The following is a 20,939-nucleotide window of genomic DNA, read 5'->3' on the forward strand; positions in this document are numbered from 1 at the left end:
TGCCCCGCCAGGGCAGCCTCTGAACGTGCGTCCGGAGAAGCCGGGCCAAGGCCATGCAGAGTTCAGCGGGTTATCGTGTGCTTCCGGCTCTACTTGTGGTTATTCTGGTTCAGTAACTATAAAGAAATGAGCAGCCTGGACAGACAGGAACTAGTTGAGAAGCCTGCGTGATGGGGAGGAAATAGAGGCACTCAGATCAGAAGCGTCTTTGACGGGAAAGAAAGTTCCCTTGTCACTCTTTTGGCAGTTGGTTCGCAGCCCCCACCTCCAGTCAGCCCTGACCGAGTCATTTGCAGGGTGCCTCTGGGCAGGGGTGCCGACTCCCTGAATTCAGCTTTGGAAGTCTTCTGACAAAGGGTTCACCACTTGCTTTACCCAGAGAAGAGACAGCACTCAGAAATGTCACGAGCGTCTGCTGGATGAAGGATGAAAGCTGGGAAGTCTGAATTCCTGGGTCAGATCCCTAGAAAGAGGCCCAGTCCTATCCAGAAAGAGGCCTTTTCAGGATCCTGGGAAGATTGGTTACTGTCACTGTGGGGTGAACAATAAAGGATCATCAAGACCAGGGATGGGCAAACTTTTTCTGCAAAGGGTCAGACAGTAAATATTTTTGGCTTTGCAGATTACCTACAGTCTCTGTCACGTATTCTGTTTCACAGCGATTTAAAAATGTAAAAGGCCTTCTTAGTTCACACGCTGAATAAGACCAGGTTAAGGGCCATAGTCTGCAGACTCAGTTTAGAAAACTATTTAAAAGATTGTTTTCATTAAAAAGTTTTGGGACATCCTCCGTGTGTATGCACATGTTGAATGTGTGTGTCCACTGCCAGGGGCACGGGCTGTGTCCACGGAGGTGGACTGACAGCTCCAGGCAGTCCTGTCCTCAGAGAAACATTCACACAAAGGGAGCCAGCGTGTGCTGCGGTTGGAAGAACACAGGACTCAGGACACGTGAGCTCCCAAACCAGCTCAGCTCCACATCTATCAGGTCCCCCTGAGCAGGTCCCTCAACCTGGGTAGCCCTCCTGTAGGATCGCACAGTGTAGGGGGTCAGGCCAGATGTGAAATTCCATGTAGCCATCTCAAATGCTTTTTGGAACAAAGTAGGACATAAAAGGGAGGAGTGGATCAAGTCTGTTAGATCTGTTCATTCCAGCTCAAAGCACAGCCAAGTTTGAGGTGACCACTCCCCATCAGAAAACCCCGGAGCCGCTGGGTGCAAACTCTGCCTGGGGAGACATGGGAGGTATGCTCGGCCGGGGGGCGCCTGCCATTCCTGGCCTGCTCACCATGGAAACAAGGGATGCAGCCCGTGCCTCGCCAAGAATCCGGGCAGCTGAGTGAGCCATGCCATTGTGGGCAGACACCGAGGCTCCCAGAAAACAAGCACAGGCGAGGCCTGAAAGCGGTGGCGGAGGCAGGTCATCGTGACCTTCCCTCCCCGCCAGCACCAGACTGGTTGACGGGCGGGTCTTCATCTCCATGCAGGCAGCCAGGCGGCCCTCAGGAAGAGAGAGGTGGAGCCCGCCACTGCCGGGCGGACCCCGGGGCTGCTCCCTCCATCAATATTCACTCAGCACCAGCTCTGGGCCTAACGGTGTTGCCATAGCGGGGACGGGGACTGGGTAAACAGGATCCATGGCTGCTCCTCTGGAAGGGGTGGCTGGGCCAGAGAGCACGCGGGCAATAGAACAGCACTTGGTGCGTTTTGAAGATAAAAGCTGGAGCCGAGAGCCTTGGAAGACGCTCCTGGTGGCCCCTCATCAGAGGCTTTGCACACTGGCTTTGTGGAGATGGTTTGAGCCAGCCTCACCCCTGAAAGCCACGGCTGGAGTCAGCATACTTGCTGCTTGCTGGGCCCTTGCTTTACAGGAGGCTCAGCAAATACCCCTGGGACTCGGGATCCTAATGTGGGCGCCACAGAAATGGCAGAAATTCTGGCATTTTCTGGTTCTCTAAGCAGAGCTGGTTGTTTAAGTCAGGTAGCCAAGGGACTAAGGAGCAAGAGGGGGGCGGGAAGTACGATTATGGCCAAGTCACTTGTACAAGCAATGTGGTTAATGACGTTGACCTTAAAGGACCCGGAGGTTATTGGTACTTTGGAGACACCAGGTTGGCACAACCCTCCTGGCCTCTCTCCTCATCCACTCGTCCCTATACCTTGCCTTTTCCTCCATGGTCTCCTCTCCCCCACCCCATATGCACAGCCTCATCGGTGCTGTGGGCCGGTGCGGGAGAGGCAGGGAGGGGCAAGGTCCCCTGTTTTCCAGTTTACCCTTCCAGTTTGCTGGCATTTTCTCCTTTTTCAGAGACCTGTTACTTCCAGAGAGCAACGCTGCTGCCACCCCGGGAAGAGCCACCAGCCCAAGGCAGCTGGGCGGCCCCAGGTCTCTGACCTACTTCTGAGAGGGAGAAGTCCTCCAGGAGAGGCAGCCCCAGGTGGCGGCACAGCCAGAGCCTCGGAGACAGATAATTCCAGGCTCTGTCGGTTACCAGCTGTGCGGCCATGGGCAAATCACAGGATCCTTTTGTGCCTCAATTTCCTGGTCAAGGAAATGGGCTTATAAGCCCTTGTTCCCAACCTCGCCTACAGGGTTACTGTGAGAAGTAAAGGAGAACCTCTATATGGAGCACACAGCACAGGGCCAGACCCCTCCCAGGAGTCCCAGAGGTGTTAGTGCAGATGTCCTTTAGCTAATGGGCGTGGCTGAGGGCGAGTCCCAGGGCTGGCTTCCTGTCTCCCAGGGTGACCACACACACCGTTAACCTGTTCTTATCCAGGGCCTAACAGCCCACCAGAAAGGCTCAGAAACCCAACCCGTGGGCACTCTGCAGTGGAGACAGTCTCCCATTGCCATACAATCATTTGTTGAGCCGCAGCAGATGAGAGAGCCAGGTGCCCGAGCCCACCTGCAGCGGGGCCCAGAGGTCGAGCCCTCCTCTGCAGCTGCGAGGACTGCCCACGCGTCTGCTGCTCAGTGCGCTCATGGCTGGCCAAGCCTGCTCCCCGGCAGACAGCTGCTATCTTTAGCTGGACCACTGCTTTGACTCCAGTCGCTGCCGCCGCTTGTCATTTGCCTATTCGCTGTCAGCTGCGTTCCCACCCTTCTTCGCTCTGTTCTGTGTCGCAGGGGCCAGGGGCCCACAAACTGCATTCCCCAGACTCTCTCCAACAGGCTTGCAGCTAGATCTCTGGTGGGGGCCCCAGGCGGCAGCAACAGAGCTGGCGAAGTGTGAGGGTGACGGGGCAGTGTCTGCAGTGGCAGGGGCTGTGGCCTGGCGGAGTCGCTCCTGGGTTCCCGCTGAAGCAACGCATCTCTGAGCAGGGGCTTCGAGTCACACATCCGTGCCCTCTTGGCTCCTGCAGCCCAGGGCTGGGAGCACTTCCCCGCAGTTTCTCATTTTGGGGTTCCATACCTCTCTCCATGCTCCCCCAGCTTCCCAACAGCCTGGCTTCCAATTGTTCAGTGACATCCCCTCTATGTGACAAACCTGGGGAGCTCTGTGTCCTGGCCAACCCAGACTGATGGACCATTTGAGTGACCATCCAGGATTCACTGTTCACGGTGGCTTTGCGCCTCTCCAGTCCAGCCCAGGGTGTGCTGGTTTAAAGTTTAGCCTTCAGACGGCAAGCTTGTTCTTATTTCCCCTTTTTCCAGGTTCTTCAATGGAACCGCCCGAGGCCCCTGTGCTTCTCCTACCGGTCATTCACTTCCCCTTTCTGAACCTAATGCAGCCACAGCAGCAACCTAAAACAAGAAGCACGCCCTCCGACCCAGCAATCACACCTCTAGGAATTTACCTTAAAACATAACTACCGAAGAGAAAGACATGCATGCCCCAGATACAGTCATCACAGCCCTGCTTATCATCGTGAAAAATTGGAAGCACAAATAGGAAATTGGTTATGAAAATTTCACTTCCTATCTAACATGGGCAAATCTATGATCAAGGTAAAAAGCAAAACAGGCTACAAAACAGCAGATATAGTATGAGCACAGTTAAGCAGAACCGCACACACATGGATGCATTTGTGCAGAGACAGATGTTTCAAATAGCAATTGCCCAATCTCTTGGGTGTGGAATTTTGGGTGGGCTTTATAGTCTTCTTTGTTCTCCTCTGTATTGTCTTAATTGTTACAATTGATGTGTCCCTTTTACAAAATACTGTTTTATTGGGAAAGGCGGCATGCTGGGATAGCAGCAGTGAACAAAACAGACAAAAATTCCTCCCCTCGTGGAGCTGATAGTCCAGTTAAAAAAATAAAGTAAGACACATAGTGTGTGAGAGGTGATCAGTGGGAGGCAAAAAAGTAAGAAAGGAGGGTAAGAAATGCACCTGAGAAATGATTACGGAAGGGGTTACAACTATTGAGAGAATGGTGCTGTTTGAGTGAAGGCCTGAAGGAGGTAAGGGAGCAAGTCATGTGATATACCTGGGGGAAGAGTAGTCTAGGCTACAGAAATAGTCATAGGAGGAAAGTGTTAAGAAATGAGGTCAGGCAGATAATAGGAGACCAGATTATGTAAAATACTGGCTCTTACTGTGAATGAGATAGAAGCTACTACTAGAGAGTCTTATGCAGAGGACTAAGCTGATCATAAATATTTTTAAAGACCACTCTGGCTGCTCTGTGAGAATATGGCAGGAGCAGGGAGGCCAGCAGGGAGGCTATTGCAGTAACTCAGGTAAGAGAGGATAGTGGCTTAGACTAGATGGTAGCAAAGGATGTGGTGAAAAGTGGTGGACAATGGACCTCTTTAGAAGGTAGAACCCATGTGATTTTCTGTTGGATTGGAGTGGGTATGAGAGATAGGGAAGAGTCAAGGATTACCTCAAAGTAAGAGGGAAAGGGTCCTTAAATCACCGCTCCATCCATATGGGATCCCTTCTGCTGCAGCATCAGTAGCTCCCCATCTGGTCTCTACTTGAATGCCTTCAGAAACAGGCCCCTCACTACCTCACAAAGATGAGCTGCTGTAACTGCTGGTAAATTCTCCCTTGGTTCAGGTGTGCCATTCTCTGCCATTGGACTTATGCCGACGTTCAGCTTGCCACTTTGAACCATTGAGTGCTTGTCTTATGCTGTGCCAACCCTAACAACTCCCTAAGCCTTGGGAAAAACACAGATCAGGGCAGTTTAGCATCATTCAGAGGGAAGTTTCAATCTAAAATCTACAAAACTAATGTTCCTTTTTTTCTGCTGAGCCCCTTCAAATTTTTATTTTATTTTATTTTATTTTTAATTTTCAAAATGTTTATTTATTTTTTTAAATATATTTTTTATTGATTAAGATATTACATATGTGTCCTTATCCCCATATTATCCCCTACCCCCCTATTTTATTTTTTAAAACTCAATTCTCTTCCCCTCCAAGCTCCTGGGCACTGGTAGGTTTTCCCTGGCTGTACCTTCTGCAAGGTGAAGGCCAGTCCTGCTCCTACCATCCCCTTCAGCCCCATCTCCAAACGCCCAGCCCAGGCCCAGTGTCTAAGGCCCTACTCACCCAGGACAGGAGCTCGGACCTCGCTCTGCTCTCCTGGATGGAACGAGCGTGATATCAGCTCCCTCCTCTGATCGCCTCAGTCTGAATCTCACATATATACACACAGTGGGATTCTGACCATAGGAGGATTCAGTCACAGGTTCTGAACGTGGGATTTATATGTCAGCCCCTCTTTGTTCCTGAAAGATTTCATCTCGGCACTTTTATTTTCAACCTCAGACCAAAGAAGTCCATTGAAATGGGAACAAAAGGCTGTGTGAAGGCGCCAGGGGTGGAAACCTGCCGCTGAAGCTCCCTGTTGCCAATGTAGCTGTTTCTTCAGCTGAAGAGCAGAACGAAGGCCAGTGACTGTGGCCATGGATCCTCTTCCTGAAAAAAGAAGGGGGGATGCCTTGTCCCTCAGAGACCGAAGGGCAGCTCAGACCTGAGTGTGTGACTCTCACTCCCCGGGGCCTCCTGACCCAGCACAGGAGAGGGGAAGTAGCAATACCCACGAACCAGAGAAGGGCATTGGGCAGACATCACCTCCATGTCTGGTCCTGACAGACCCTGGCAGTGCAGAGGCTGCCATGCCCACTGGACACAGACGAAGAGACTGAGGCACAGATGAAGAGAGGGGTGAAATGGCTGGCCCAAAGCCTAGCCCAGGAAGCCTGGCCTCAATGGGACTGCCATTTCCGCCACCCTCTGCTACTTCTCCCCAACCCCTTCAAATTGTTGCCACACTGGAACCTGATCACCCCCGCCCCCCCACCCCGTGTGAGCCTGGAGCTCCAGGCAGAAAGAAGCCTTATTCTATTCATCCATGTGTCCCCAGGGTCAGCAGCAGTGTAGACACTCAGTTAAGGTTTGTTGAAGCTTCGTTGGAAGTGGGTGGCTAGACCTAATATGCCCTGGCTTAAAAACAAAACAAAATAACACCTCCCCCAAGGAGCTGCAGTAGGAGCTGCAGGGAAAGTTTTGGCGAGAGGTTGAGCCATCTAGGCCACTGTGGGGTGCAGAGACAAGTGGCATTCCTGGGGAACAGCGGCAACTGGAAGCAGCAGGAACCCCACAGCAGACAGCCCCTCCCTACCCTCCCTACTCGCTCGCTACTCAGCATGTCTTGGGCCAGTAGCCTCAGCAACCCCTGGAGCTGAGTGGAAATGCTGAGTCTCAGGCCTCGCCGCAGAGCCACTGAGCCCAATCCGCACCTCCACAAGCTCTCCAGGTGGTTCCTACGCGCAGAAACCAAACAGCCCGCCTGGGCGCACCAGCTGGGAGCCCGCAAATGCTCAGGGGTGGGATTGTACTCTGTGCCATGTGGTTTCTGACCCCAGATTTGCTTCTGGAAGAAGAGCAGTATGTTTGCTTTGGGCAAACGATTAGACTTTATTAAAATTCTAATTCCAATAGGAAGGTGAGAGGGCCCTGGCTCGGTGTGGGAAGTTAGATCCTGGAAGCAACAGGTTATTCCAGATTTCTGAAATTCCATCCAGGTCTCAGCCCGGCGACACTGGCAGGATCTGGAAATGTTTGCTGGTTGTCACCGTTGGGGAGGGTGGTATCCAGTGAACAAAGGCGGGGGATGCCGGCTTCCTCCATATGCCAGTCACTCGTGGCTGGGTTTCGGCTTCCATCCAGAGAAAAGGGGTGGGTTTACCAAACCGGGGATATCGGGGTTTTAGGAAAGAATCATGAGAACCTTTCGAAGCTTCTTCTTCACAAGCATGGGAAAAGCTGGACCGAGACTGAAGGAGAAAGGAGGCTGGACAAGCAACTAAGAACAGGAAGAGCAGGCCCTGGGGAGGAAGAAATGCGGCAGAGAGCGGCCGCTGCCAGGCAGTACATATAAAAACTTTATTACACAAAATATTTTCTTGTTCATAAGAACGACTTAAATACCCCGCCCTTCTCCAAATACATCAGTTTTTTCACTTCTCTATTTTCCAAACGTCTTGAAATGCGGTTATAATGAGAAAAAAAAATAAATTTTCCCCAAACTTTTTTTTTCTTTAAAGAAACATGTAAACGTTACCAGAGATCGGATACACCATCAGCAACTCGAGAGAGGAAGGCTGGGGCTGCCCTGAACGGCAGCTATGTAACCGGCTGTGCACCTGCCCTCCCTCCACACTTCCCAGAAGTCACAGGCGCGGCCTGCGAAAGGCTGGTTCTCTAAGCATCTTTCCCACGCTCCCACTGCCGACTGGGGGCGCTCTTCCTGCCAGGAGTTCAAGGCCTTTTCCAGAACAAGAGAAGGGCCTGTGAGGGGCCTGGAGAGTCCAAAGGCGAGGGGCAGGCAGCCTGAGAGCGGAGAAAGCCTCACATGGGAGAGGTGTGGGCAGTGACATCATTTCAGATGGAAAGGCGCATGGAGGTCCATTCCCCTAAGTAGGTTGATAGAGTGATTCCCTCTTCTGCTGGGTTTGCTGGGCTCCTGGGTGACGGACAGGATGCCGGGTGCCCTCCAGGACCCCCTTCCTGAGCGTGGTTCAGATGCCCAGCCGGGTGCCCGCTGCATTAGTTGTCACCCGCCCCATCAGGCAGGGGCTGGGGCTGGGGCCCCAGGGACGAGGCCAGTTTGGTGAGGGCCTTCGCTATGACGTCCAGGTGGCCGTTCATGGCCCGCAACTCCACCAGGATGTCCCCAACATTGGCTTCCAAGCTCGCAGGGGCGGCGGGAGGCAGGGAGGTCCCCGGATCCTCTGCGCCCTCCTCCCTGGCTGATGCTCCTGGGCGCTGGGTGCGGCCCCTCTCAGGGCCCTGGACGGGCAGCTGCCACTCCCGCTCCTCCCCGCATCTGCCAGGAGGGGTGGCCGAGGGGCAGCCCGGCAGCCAGTCAAGGAGGCGCGGGGCAGCCTCTGGAGAGGAGGCCACTACAGAGTAGAGGCCGGTGCGCCTGGGGGCACCAGAGCCAGCGGGTGCAGGGGCTGTGGGGAACTGAGGGGGCAGCAGCGGGGGCAGCACAGAGGGGCCTGGAGAAAACGCCTGGGGCTCGCAGGAGGAGGAGGGGGAAGGCAGGGCGGTGGCGGAGGGCCCGGGCTCCTCAGAGGAAAGGAACAAGGTCGAAGCCTGGGAGTCCAAGGTACTGGGCTCGGAATCTGCCAAGGAAGAAACGAGAAAGGGTCACTCAGGCATTATGGTCCGCTGCAAGCCCAGCTCCACGCTGGGGACTGAGGAAGAAGGTGAGAGCATCTGCCCTGCCCCCAGACACGCAATCTAGTAAAGAAGGGAGGGTTACAGGACGGGTTAACGCACAACGTGGGCAGGTGTGGCCCAGCACTGGAATGCAGAGGCCGGGAAAACCACGGGGGTCCCCGTGGCACCTCAGCAGGTGAGGAGCTCCCCTGGGGTCGGGAGAGGCCGCACTCCTGTGCAGACAGCGGGGAGTTCCAGGCAGGGGCGGGAGCTGCAACCTATTTGGAGGCAATCTTGCCCAGGACGGTGGGTGCAGACAGTGGAAGGCGGGCCCTTCCACTCTTCTCAGAAGCAGAAGTGGGTTAACCAGACAGCCCCTCACTGCCCCAGCAAAGCCAAGCTCTCAGAGGGGAGTGGAAAGGGTTTGGGGCCGGGAGCCAGAAGATCTTAGTGCCGATTCTCGCTCTAAGAGACGTGATTTCATTTCCCCATCTGTACAGGAAGGCGGGACCCAGTGACCCCTGGGCACCCTCCCAGGACCTGCCATCAGAGGTCTTCAACTTGAAGCCTTGATCTAAGTTCACAGTGGGCAGCACTTGAGACCTGGAAGCACTTGACAAACCTACCTTTGCTGCTTCTCTCCCAATCCCCTGCCTCCAGGTAGAAAGTGGGCGACAGCTCTTTGTGAGCGGGCGTACCCACCTCAGATCAAAGGACCCACATCGATGCCGATGACCTAACCCAGCCGTCTCAGCCGCCCTGCTTGCTGCTGTGGGCACACGGTCCGCGCTCACCCTAGAAGCTGTTCTGCGTTTTACCAGAGCCACGTCTCAGAGGCCTCTGCCTTCCGTTCTGCATTGTCTGTTTGGGTGCCCACCTGTATGCCCTGCCCTTCAGGGATTCTACACCTTTCAAGGGCAGAACCTGCTTGGTTGCCTCGGTGTATGATGCCGGAGAGAGTGCCATGATTAGGGTCAACACATCCCCCATTGCATGGGAACACGTGTGCTCTTAACACTCGTCAAGGGTGAGCTGTTCTTTCGTCTGCGTCTGGCAGAGCCTCAGAGGAGCCCTAATCAGCTGGTGAGAGCTTGTTTCCTCACCCGTCCTGACTTCAGCTCCCAACAACGTCCTCGCAGGCCCCAGATGTCTGGTGCCCAGTTTGTGTGGTGGGGAGTTAGGTCTGATGGGACCAGGGAGGCAATTGTTCCCAGAGGAACAACCTTTGAGGAGAAGCCACCCACGTGCCTGCAAACCTCTCTGGTAGAAATGGCCCGGGTACTCTCTACTGTTGGCTTTCATAGAGCTGCCTCTCCTCCACCAAAACATAACCCTTCGGGTTTCTGTGATGATCTTATGTTGCAAACCAAGAATCACACACACCTCTAAGCACATAACTCCTGTGAGCTGGAAAGGATAAAGGAGAAGTTCTCCAAGCTGTTGGATCTGCTTTTGCTTGAGAAAGATGTTAATGAGCTTCACACATCCAGCTCTTGCAGCAGACAAGAGCCCTTTATATGAAACCAAATCGAAGTCTCGTGTGTAAAATGGAATAGAGGCCAGCACGCAGAATGTTCTAGGGCAGCATTTCTCAAACTTGACTGTGCATGCCATTCCCCAGGGACATTGTTAAAGGGCAGGTGGTGATTCAGCAGGGCGGGGATGGGGCCTGAGACCCTGCATTTCCAGCCAGCTCCCAGGTGATGAGGATGCTGCTGGTGGGGACCATACCTGGGGTAGCAAAGGTGTAAGCCAAAGAGACAAGCTTGGCAAATAAAGGCTAGGATTCATGATTGTAGACATCAGAGTAACCAGGTATAGAGGAGCAACCTGGAAACCTAATATAATCATGAAAATAGTGATAGTGTGATGCTGATGACCAGCTGCCAGGGGAATAGGGAGGTGACCTCACCTGCCATTAGCTTAATAGCCTCCTGCAAAGACTCAAACCATGAACACTGGCTTGAGGGGGGCATGTGGGTGTGTGTGTGTGTGTGTGTGTGTGTGTGTGTGTGAAGATTCTTAAAGAGAAAAGCCCTTCACTGTTGTTTCAGCTAAAACTTCAAAAAAAAAACCCTCAAGTTGTCAGGATTCACCCCAACCTGAATGGCAAATAGAATTTAAAAACTGAAGCAACTTTTGAGCAAGTACATCACCTTCCAGAACTTTTACCTGGCTGTCAGGAAACCCGGTGGCAGCAAAAATCTGGGCTAAATGATTTATAGGTCTCTTCCATCCACAACTGATCATTTTATCCCTGATTTGGGACATAAACTTTTGAATCAGTGACATCATTTTTATGCAGCTTAGTGATTGCTACAACATAATGTCAGGATCTTGCTGTTACAGACACTGCTCTTTGTGGAGGATGGGGGCTCTCAGGTGCAGAGGGTCGATTAATCAGACTCCTTAGTTCCTTCCTTCACCCCCTCACCTGGTCTCTGACCCTTATCCTGCTTTATTCGTCTCCTGAGAATTATGAGCACCTGACATTTTATGTATTTTTTTGTTAACTAGAATGCAAGCCCTATGAAATGAGAGATACTGCTTATTTCATTCTCTGCTGCGTCACCAGGGCCGAAATTGTGTCTGGCATAGAATAGATGCTCAATAAATACTTGTTGAATGAATGCCATATAATCATCATCGGGCCAGAAACACAACTCCAAATGCAATAAACTGATCCAGCTGCATGTCGTTTACTCATTCGGTGCTTCGATTATTTATGGAGTCTATACAATATTTGGGACACACTTATACTAAAAAAAAACTTATTCTTTGTTTATCTGACGTTCTAATTTAACTGGGTGTCCCATATTTTATCTGGCAACCTTATGGGAAGTTGATTTTTTCATCCTGTCTCATAGAAGAGGAAACGAAAGCAAAGATGGGTTTGGTATTTTCACAGAACTTCAGAGTTAGAAGAAATCTTTGACGTGACTGGATTAATTACTTAAGAGGTGTTTTCACGGAATTTCAGAGTTAGAAGGAATCTTTGACGTGACTGGATTAATTACTTAAGACGTGGAGATGGAGGCCAGTGAGAGAAAGGAACTCGCTGTTTCATGACACAACTGAGAACAGTCTCTTCTCTCCTTGTCATCTATCATTCAGTTACAGAACAAATAGGTACTGAGGGCCTACTATGTGCTAGATGCTATACCAGGCCTGGTAAACACAGCTGGACCAGACAGTGTCCCTACCCTGAAGGAGCGTTCAGGTTGCCATCTGGCGGATCAGACTGGGGCAGAAATCCAAAAAAGCTGCCCAGCAGATGGCCACCAGCTAGTAGTCAGCAGTGGCTTGCTCGGAAAGCTTGGAGCCTCGGCCTTTCTCGGGTGTATTTGAGGCTGGCGTGTGAAAAGCTGAGACCAAGCTTCCCAGCTCTGGCACTCCTTCTTCTCCCCACTGCCATCCCATCTCACTCACACACAATCAACCACTTGGGGGACACGCTACTTCTTGAGATGGGGAAGATGAAGTTCAACTAAATGTCAGTGATTCTGGCTCCTGTTACTATCCTGCAAATATCTTCACAAAAGTCAGTTTTAAAAGTGAATAATATATATGTAAATATATATCCTATACATATTAAATATATATTTACATATCATAGATGTTAAATATATGGTAAATATATATTTAATTACAAATCAAAATAATAAATTATGAATTGAAAGATATATTTAAAATATATATAAGAAAAAATATTGAAATACATGTTGAAAATATATAACTAACAAGCATTTGAGAAGTGTTCATTCTAGAAATGAAAGAATTGCAAATTAAAATAATAATGATTATGAATTGAAATAACTATGAATAATGAGTTGCTATTTTTCACTTGTAAAATTTTCAAAGTATCTTCACGCTGATGCTCACTGCTGGCCAGCTAGGCAGGGAAGACGCGTTCTTTCTAAGATATTGTTTGTGGTCGAGTAGGTCAGTACATCCTCTCCGGAAAGCAATTTACAAACACGTGCTCCACTGCTTAGTGAGACAAGGAAATTGCCAAATCATGTTATGTGGATGCGTTCAACTGCCTGTAGAAAACTGTGCAAAATAATGATTGAGAGAAAACACATGCAGATGTTAGGCACGTGATGAGATTATACTTTTCCGAATTTTCAAAGATTTCTGCAGCCACCACGCACAGATATGCCTTCCCTTGTCACTGATCTTTAGCAGAATGTGACCACTTCCTATCAAGCCTGCAGGGCACGGTCTTCTGATCGCTTTCTGTTCAATGTGATTGCTGAGTAAGGCTGAATCGTTTCTTGGCTGGCAACTGTTCTACCTTTGGTACACCCACCTGGCACCAACCTGGGGCTTATGGCTTTCTCTGGTGGGGGGGGGGGGGGGGGTCCTGTGGAAGAGTTGAAGTGTAAGGCCAGAGGGCTATGGGAACCTGCCATTCATTTGCAAATGTGCCCTTATGATCATCTCCCTAAATCCTGTTCCTTTCCTTGTCTTCACCTTCTTAGTAAATAACCTTCCATTTGTTCATCCAAGCCTCCAGGACTAATCCTTGACCCCTCTCTTTCCCTAACCCCACCCCCATCTGCCAGCAATGATTATAGGCTCTGCCTTCAAATATATCCAGCATCTGACCATTTCTCACTGTCTTCTCACTGTCTCCAGGCAGTGGCCCAACGACTGGGGGCTGAGCTGAGACAAGAAAACAGGTCTCCTGAGTTCCTGTTCAATGTTTCCTCTCCACACCCAAGAGCCCACATGATCTGAATGAATCCTTTAGAATGCTCCCCTGCTCACTGCATGTCCCAGCCCTCCTGGCCACCCTCCACCACTTGTTCAGGAAAATCATCTGCTGAGGTCTAGCTATTAGATAACAGCTAAATTTATTCATTAACTCGTGCAACAAATATTCATTGAGCACCTACAGTATGTCCAGCAGAATGCTCCATCGTGTGCAAAACCAGACTTAAATCTCATGGGGGGGGGGGGCATGAAATCATCAAATAATTGCACAAATATGTAATTACAACAGTGACACAATCTACATGCTATAAACATCTGAAATAGGGGGTTGACCTAATGAAGGAAGATTCCATGAGGAAATGCTGATTGAGCAGAATCCCAAAGGATGAGTAGTTAAGCAGGAAGAGGGGGGGAAATATTGAAGTATAAGCAAGGAGCAGTGGCAGGAAGGAATATTGCAAATATGTGGGCCTTGTAGAGAAAGCCAGAGTGACAGGAGTGTAGAGAGCAAGGTAAAGGAAGCATGAGGTAAGATGTTCAACAGGTGAACAGGGGTCTGGAGATGCAGCAGATAACATACACTGCCAGTTGTTATCCATTCTCCTCCTACACCTCCTTTTTAGCTGGACCATAGCACTTAGAATAAAGATTACATTCCCAGCCTCTCTTCCAGCTAGCTGTAGCCGTGTCATTAAATTTGGGGCAGAAGGATGCTAGTAGAAGTGCTGTGTGCAATTCCTCCTTCCTGTGCCTGGAATTTGTTTGCAGTGGCTGGTGCTCAAGCAGCCCTCTTGGACCATGAGGTGAAAACCATATGCTAAGCATGATAGAGCAGAGAACTGAATCCCTGATAACCTTGAGGAATTGCTCCACCAATCCTTGCTCATTCAACTGCAGGTTCTTCATATCTATTATATAAAAAGCTTATGGTCATCACGCCATCATGCCGTAATGACCAATCAGCAGGAGGCTGTGTGCATGGGGTAGGTGGGGACTTGACTCTGAGGACTTGACCGGAGGTGAGGGTGGGTTTCTGGGTCCCGCCTCCCATGGTGGCGGCAGCCGCAGGACTCTTTCTGGGTTCCACCAAGCCTCGGGACTCTGGGTCCTGGGTCTTGCACAATTTCGAGTGCTGGGCCCATAGTGAGAAAATAAAATCTTATCTGTCCAAATCACTGTTAAATTGGGTTTTCTGTGATAGCCAAACCAAATCCTGATACACGTGGCCTTGTTGAACTTGTTAAGGAGTTTTGTCATTATCCTAAGCAGTGGAAAGCCTTGGAAAAGTTTTAAGCATAAGGGTGTGTGCATGACATGATTAGTCCTGTTTTTTGAAAAGTTCACCTGGCAGCACTGAGCAGTGGGTAGACGGAACAGGAGCAAGGAGACCAGTAAGGAGGCTCCATGTGCAGGTGAGAAATTACAGAATGACAGTGGCTTTTGTTAGAGTTGTAGCTCTGGGGATGCAGAGCAGTAGATTCCACTGAAAGCTGAGACGTGGAAACATTAAGACTTACTATCGGCAGGGCAAGTTAAAGGAGGCAAAGAAAAATGGGTACCCTAGCTGGCTGCTGTTTCAGTGCAAGGTCCCAGAAATTCTGGCTGCAGAAGGGGAACTTTCCCTTTCTGGTTCCCTGGAGTCTGGGTGGCCCCTTCCCAGCCCACACCCAGCCCTCCAGCATAGCTCAGCTCTGACACACCTCACCAGAGGCGGCCCTCGGGAACAGTTTCCCAGGAGCCTGGAGGGAGGAGAAACTGGGTAGCCTTGGGGAAGCAGAGAGGCAGAGGTCTGTGGGAAGAGGACCAGACCTGTCTGCGGGAGAAGCGACGTCTCTCAGCACGACGGCCGGGCCCCTGCCTTTGATGGTTCAGACTTGGCTGGGTTGCTGCCTGCTCCTTTCAGGATGCCCGGCACACAAAAGGGAGGGTTGAGTGTCTGATGAACTCAGCCCAATAATATTCGCTTCTTTTATTTTCCAGGAACGTCATGAGAACCACAGGGCAATCTTCTGGTTTTAAGACCTGATGAGTCAAGTCTACAAATACCTCTGACTCAATCTGATCCCAAGTTCTCACCAGGCATCTCTCAGGAACGTGGCTCAGCAGGAGGGCAGCCCCAGCAGGGGAGAGGAGGGCTGAGGAGGGCTGGCTGTCCTGGAGACAAGGGGATTCCCGACTTGACACTGACCATTCCCACAATAGGAGCCAACATTTACTGAGTGCTCACTGTCTCCACGCTACGTGTTAAATGATCTCTTCTCATCTGCGTGGCAAACTATGAAGTAGGTTCTGTTCTCAGTCCCATTTTACTGTTGGGAAAACTGAGGCTCTGCTGTGTTAAGAACCCTGCTCACCGTCACAGAGCTGGGGTGTGAATCAAGGCAGCTGATGCCAGAGGCCAGTCCCTGTGAAGGAGGGAAAGTGCTTTCTGGGATTTTTGCAGGCACGGAAGGAGGGCTGAGAAGGAGGCTAACATCTGTAGAGGGTCTGCTATGCTTAAGGCCTGTGATCTGCATTTAAAATCACCTGGAGAGCTTTGTAAATATTATTGATGCCCCCAAACAATTACATTAGGGTCTCCAGGGCTGGTGCCCAGGCATCCTGCATTTTAAAAGCACCCAGGTGATTATACTGATACCCAGCTAGGGTTACTCGACAATGACCCTCAACTCATTTGCAAATGGAGAAATTGAGGCTCTCCGAGTTTGGAGAGTTTGGACAAAGCCCATGGCTGACAAGACCCACGTCCCAATGTTGGTGGCTGACTCCCCCATCAGTGCTCATCATGTTGACCCATTCTCTCTCATATCTGGGCCTCCTCTATTTTGAAAGTGTGTGAACTTTTTAAATGTAAACCTCTTCTGCAATTTGCATTCTTTTTTTGGTTCAAGTTCAAGTGCTATTTAGCCAGTTGCCTGAGAGTAGCAGTGCAGTCTATAGCCACTGAGTAGGATGGGCTGGCCCAGGGGTCACTGAAACCATGGCCTTGGCTTCATCCAGGCTCTGCTACAGCCAATGGACCAGACCCTCCAAAGTGATGCCCAGGACGTGCCCTCTGACTTTCCCAGGAGGAATGCTGCCAATCCGCTGTAGTGCCAGCCTCTGAGGGGCCACCCTCTGGGTTCAGAAGGCCCAGCCTTGGGGAAGTCCTCAGTCTCTATTTCTTGCAGCATTAGTGACTTCCCAAGGAGCGACACAGGAAAAGTCATTGCCCCTTTATTTCAATGTGAAGTATCCAGCCTCTAATTTCCTAGTGGCTGGGGGTTGAGCTAATGAGGAGTATTCATCATCAAGTGAGTTACTAGAGCAAAGTAGCTGGGAAGGGAGAAGGGCAGCCACAGGGACTGACTCAAACAGCCCAGAGGTGCTCCTGCCCATAGAGCACCTTTGAAGAAGGGGAGAAAAGCAAGTGGAAGCAGGTACCGTACGTCCATGTTCAGAGCAGCATCCTTCACAAGAGCCAAAAGGTGGACGCTGCCCCAGTGTCCATGGATGAATGAATGAATAAACAAAATGTGACATGTACAATGGACTATCATTCAGTCTTAAAAAGAAAGGAAATTTTCATAAAGGCTACATGGATGAACCTTGAAGACATTATGCTAAATAAAATAAGCCCATCACAAAAGCCAATACACAAAATATTGTATGATCCCTCTTGTGTGAGATCCCTGGGTAGTCAAATTCATAGAGGGAGAAAGGAGCACAGTGGTTGCCAGGAACCGGGGCGGGGTGGGGGGTGTGGGGGGTAGATGGAGAGTTACTGTTTAATGGGTGCAGAGTTCCGGTTGGGAGACTGAGGACTTCTAGAGATGATGAGGGTGATAATAGCCTGACAGTGTGAAGATACTTAATGCCACAGAACTGTACACTTAAAACTGGTTAAGATGATAAGTGTTAAGCTGTGTATAATTTACCACAATAATAAAATGGGTGGGGCGAGGTATGACAACTGAATTCACAATTTTATCCAAACACTTGAAAGAAGGTCTATATACGACATTTCTGGGACTTTTGTAAAATAGGAAGAGAAAAGAACTAATAAAATAAATTGTTGCTGAGAACATTATAGGTCGGATGAGGGTTGAGCACCCCAAGGAGCCCTAAGAATGAGGGTCACTTACTCAGTCCTGGACCTAAACATCCTAAGATGTCTCCTTTTCTGGTTACCAGGGTGAAAGCCCCTAAAATAGCTTTGTTGATACTGTGTGGACAAAGGCTGGAAGAAAGTACAGTCCAGAGCCTGACACTCTTAGATCCACTTTTAGACCGATTCTGCTTTCACAAGCAAGGTGACTTTTTTAAAAATATATTTGTATTGATTTCAGAGAGGAAGGGAGAGGGGAGAGATAGAAACATCAATGATGAAAGGGAATCATTCATCGGCTGCCTTCTGCACGCCCCTTACTGGGGATCGAGCTGGCAACCCCGGGCATGTGCCCTTGACTAGAATTGAATCTGGGACCTTTCAGTCCAGAGGCTGGCGCACTATCTACTGAGCCAAACCAGGTAGGGCGAGCAAGCAAGGTGATTTTAACCCTTCAAGCATTCCACAGCAAGCCTCTGGCTCCTCAGGGTCACATATTCTAATTAGCACCACTGGCCACAGAAAAAAGGAGGGAGTTGTTCCAGTTCAAGAGCCTATGGTCCTGAGCCAGAGTTATAGCAGCTCCATCGCTTCCTCTTCACTCTGCTCAATCATTCCTTGAAGGTACTGGGCACATTCCCACCTCAGGGCCTTTGCACGTCCTTTTCTTTCTACCTGGAATGCTGCTCCCTTGGATATCTGCATGGCTCACCCCTCACATCCTTCAACCTTTTCTCAAAGTCACCTTCTCAAGGGACTGTTTCTGGACACCTAGTTGAAAGTGCCACCCCCACCCCACCACATCAGCTTCCGGTATCTGCATGGCTCACCCCTCACATCCTTCAACCTTTGTTCAAAGTCACCTTCTCAGGGACTGTTTCTGGACACCTACTTGAAAGTGCCACCCCCACCCCACCACATCAGCTTCCGGTCCCCCTTGCACTGCTCAGCCGATGCTTGGGACCCTCTCCCAGTAGTCTCCCCAGGGCACTCCAGGTGGAGGGAATTACATGTGCAAATAAACGCATGAGGCTTGGCAGACTGTGGTCTGAAAGGCAGTTTGAAATGGCTGGAGGGTGGGGTGCACAGGCCTGGGAGACTCGCATGAAATGGCTTAAAAGATAACAAGGGCAGACAGCTGAGGAGCTTGTTCTGCGAAACTAAGGAATTTGAACTCTGGCAGGCCATGGGGAGTCCAGGAGGGGATTTAAATCCGAGAGTGATAGAGTTGATTTGCAATTTTAAGAGATCACCCTGGCAGCCAGCAGTGTGGAGGCTGAACAGGAGGGGGTGAGGTTGGAGGTGAGAAGACCAAATGTAAAAGTAACATCTTGCACATTCAAGGAGCTAACATGATATTGCAGCAGAAGAAAGCACAAGAGTGAAGTCCAGCCAACCGCTATAGGAAGCAATTGGCTTTTTTTTTTCTAGGAACAGATTGCATTTCAGCAAAAAGAAACTTTCCTGCCACCCTTTACGACCCTGCCGGTGAAGGCTGGCTCCTGCCCTGGCTCGAGTTGGCCACCCTGGGTCTTGCATGCATCAGCGTTCAATAAAAGCAAGTGTGGGCTTTATGGGATTGTTTGCTAAGCCCCGAGCCAGGCTTTTCCACTCACTTCGGCAGGGCTGCTCTGCCAATTTCTAAGTTGGCTGTTGCTCACATATAGGGTGTGAGGGATATCTCTATGCGTCTCTCTTAGCACATCCATTTGGAAGGAGACATGGGTGACTACATATAATATCTTTCTGTGATTTTTTTGAAGATTTGTTTATACAGCCTGTATCTTCCATGGCACGAGCCTTTCCGTAGTATAGTATGGAGACAGGAAGAGAAAGAATGAAAAAGCTATTCCCACACCATAACCGACTTGGGCTCATGAAGGAAAATTCAAAATAGATTATGTTCCTCAGCTATGCCTCCAGGGTTGAACCGTTTCCAAATCAACCCATTTAATTCTTCCTCCTGGACGGTCACTCACCTTTGAACTTCACTTTTTAAAGACGATCGTTAAAAAATATAAATAACACGGCACAGACCAGACCTGCAGAAGCCCATGCGCCCTGCCCCTCCCCCTCCAGAGAGAGTGCACCAAAGGGGCCATCTCACTTGTAAAAACAGGGCTGCCTGATGCACTGGATGGAAAGAGCGGGTTGTAAAGTCGGCATTTTGGCTTTAACAAGGCCGGGAAGCCCAGAGCAGAGCCAGCTGGGTAGTCTGAGCAAACCCAAGGATATGAGAACCTGGGGTCACAGGGAGCCGGGCCGCCACCAGGAATGCGGGGAGGGGAGACAGTCTGGCGGGGCTGGGGGAACAACTGGAGCCCGTGCTGCCAGCGCCTCGGAGGTCAGTCCACAGGCGGCAGGACGCAAGGCGGGAACATGCTGTGCCCGGCCACCCAGGGCTCACTTGGCCCTCTTCACACCCAGAGGCCCCAGGACCCCAGGGGTGTGGCAGGCGGGCACACAGGTGTGCACTCACCAGCTCGGCTGGGACAGCATCTTAGGGAAGAAGCCCCCTTGCCAAGCTGTCACCCCAGCCCGAGTGAGAAAGCAGTGGGGTACCACCTGCAGAGGAGGGAGGGATGATGGCCCATTGCCTGAGGCAACACGCAGCCGGGTTCTAGACCAGGGTGTTCCCTATGGCAGTGGCAGGGCAGGGGAACGGGATCCTCCAGGACCCCCCACTGTCACATGGACCAAGTGACAGTGCCCAGCCCTGGATGCCTGGTGCACATCCAGTGAGTGGACTGGATCCATCAGTCATCCCTGCGGCCCCGGGCAGCAGACCCTGCTCTCCACAGCTGATGCCTCTGGCGTTGTTGCCACCACCCCCTCCCTCCCTGACCCCTGCAGGGCCCTAGTAGGTTCCCTAATTGCCCATCCAGGCACTTTTAATACCCAGTCCTTCCTTTCTCCTGAGAATTCCTCGGAGATTAGACCCCCCAGCCACGCCACTGTGTCTCTCCTCAGGGTATCTTTCCTACTTTGGGTCCACGCTTTCCCTTTTCTTCATTTCATGCCATTCCTCCTAAGGATGACCCTCTGTGCTAGGCTCAGTGATACCCAAAGCTTCAGTGAGCAACCCCAACCCTAAACGAGGCCCTGTCCATGGGAGGCAGAGGTCGGGGCAGCTTGCTTTGCCCAGGAGGAAAGATGTTGCTCTCCAAGGGGAAACAAAGCAAGCGGGGGGGGGGGGGGGCAACTTTACAAAATAAAAGTCTAGAATGAAGCAGCAGACCAGCGCTGCTGCCCCAGGCACCAGACTTGAGGCCCACTCTGCAGCCCCGGCCAGGCCTGCGTGGACCCCGCCTGCCACCGGCCTGCAGACGCGGCAGAAGTGCTTCGATTTTTCCTTTTCAAGAGTGTGCTCAGCCTGACCCCACCCGTGCTCTCGCTGCGCGGTCAGCAGAGGGAGGAATGAGAGCTCGTGCCGGGAATTTCCTGACCTCTGTGAAGTTCTCTCAAGATGTGGCCGTGAGGCAGTGCGATGCGCCGTGACACAGGT

At 50.9% G+C, this 20,939-nt stretch overlaps 1 protein-coding gene across 2 annotated transcripts in view; it reads right to left on the bottom strand.

The window, feature by feature from the left end:
• Positions 1–7,333: 7,333 nt before the first annotated feature.
• RUNX2 (runt-related transcription factor 2) overlaps positions 7,334–20,939 on the bottom strand; it is a 229,870-nt gene continuing 216,264 nt past the window's right edge. For both annotated transcript variants that reach the window (XM_005860946.2, XM_005860948.2), the window contains one exon: positions 7,334–8,591. In XM_005860946.2, coding sequence (XP_005861008.1) covers positions 8,011–8,591 — 581 coding nt within the window. In that variant the 3' untranslated portion in view covers positions 7,334–8,010. The remainder of the gene's footprint in view (positions 8,592–20,939) is intronic.

The sequence above is a fragment of the Myotis brandtii genome, unplaced genomic scaffold, assembly GCF_000412655.1.
Source record: "Myotis brandtii unplaced genomic scaffold, ASM41265v1 scaffold143, whole genome shotgun sequence".
In the NCBI taxonomy this organism is placed as follows: Eukaryota; Metazoa; Chordata; class Mammalia; order Chiroptera; family Vespertilionidae; genus Myotis; species Myotis brandtii.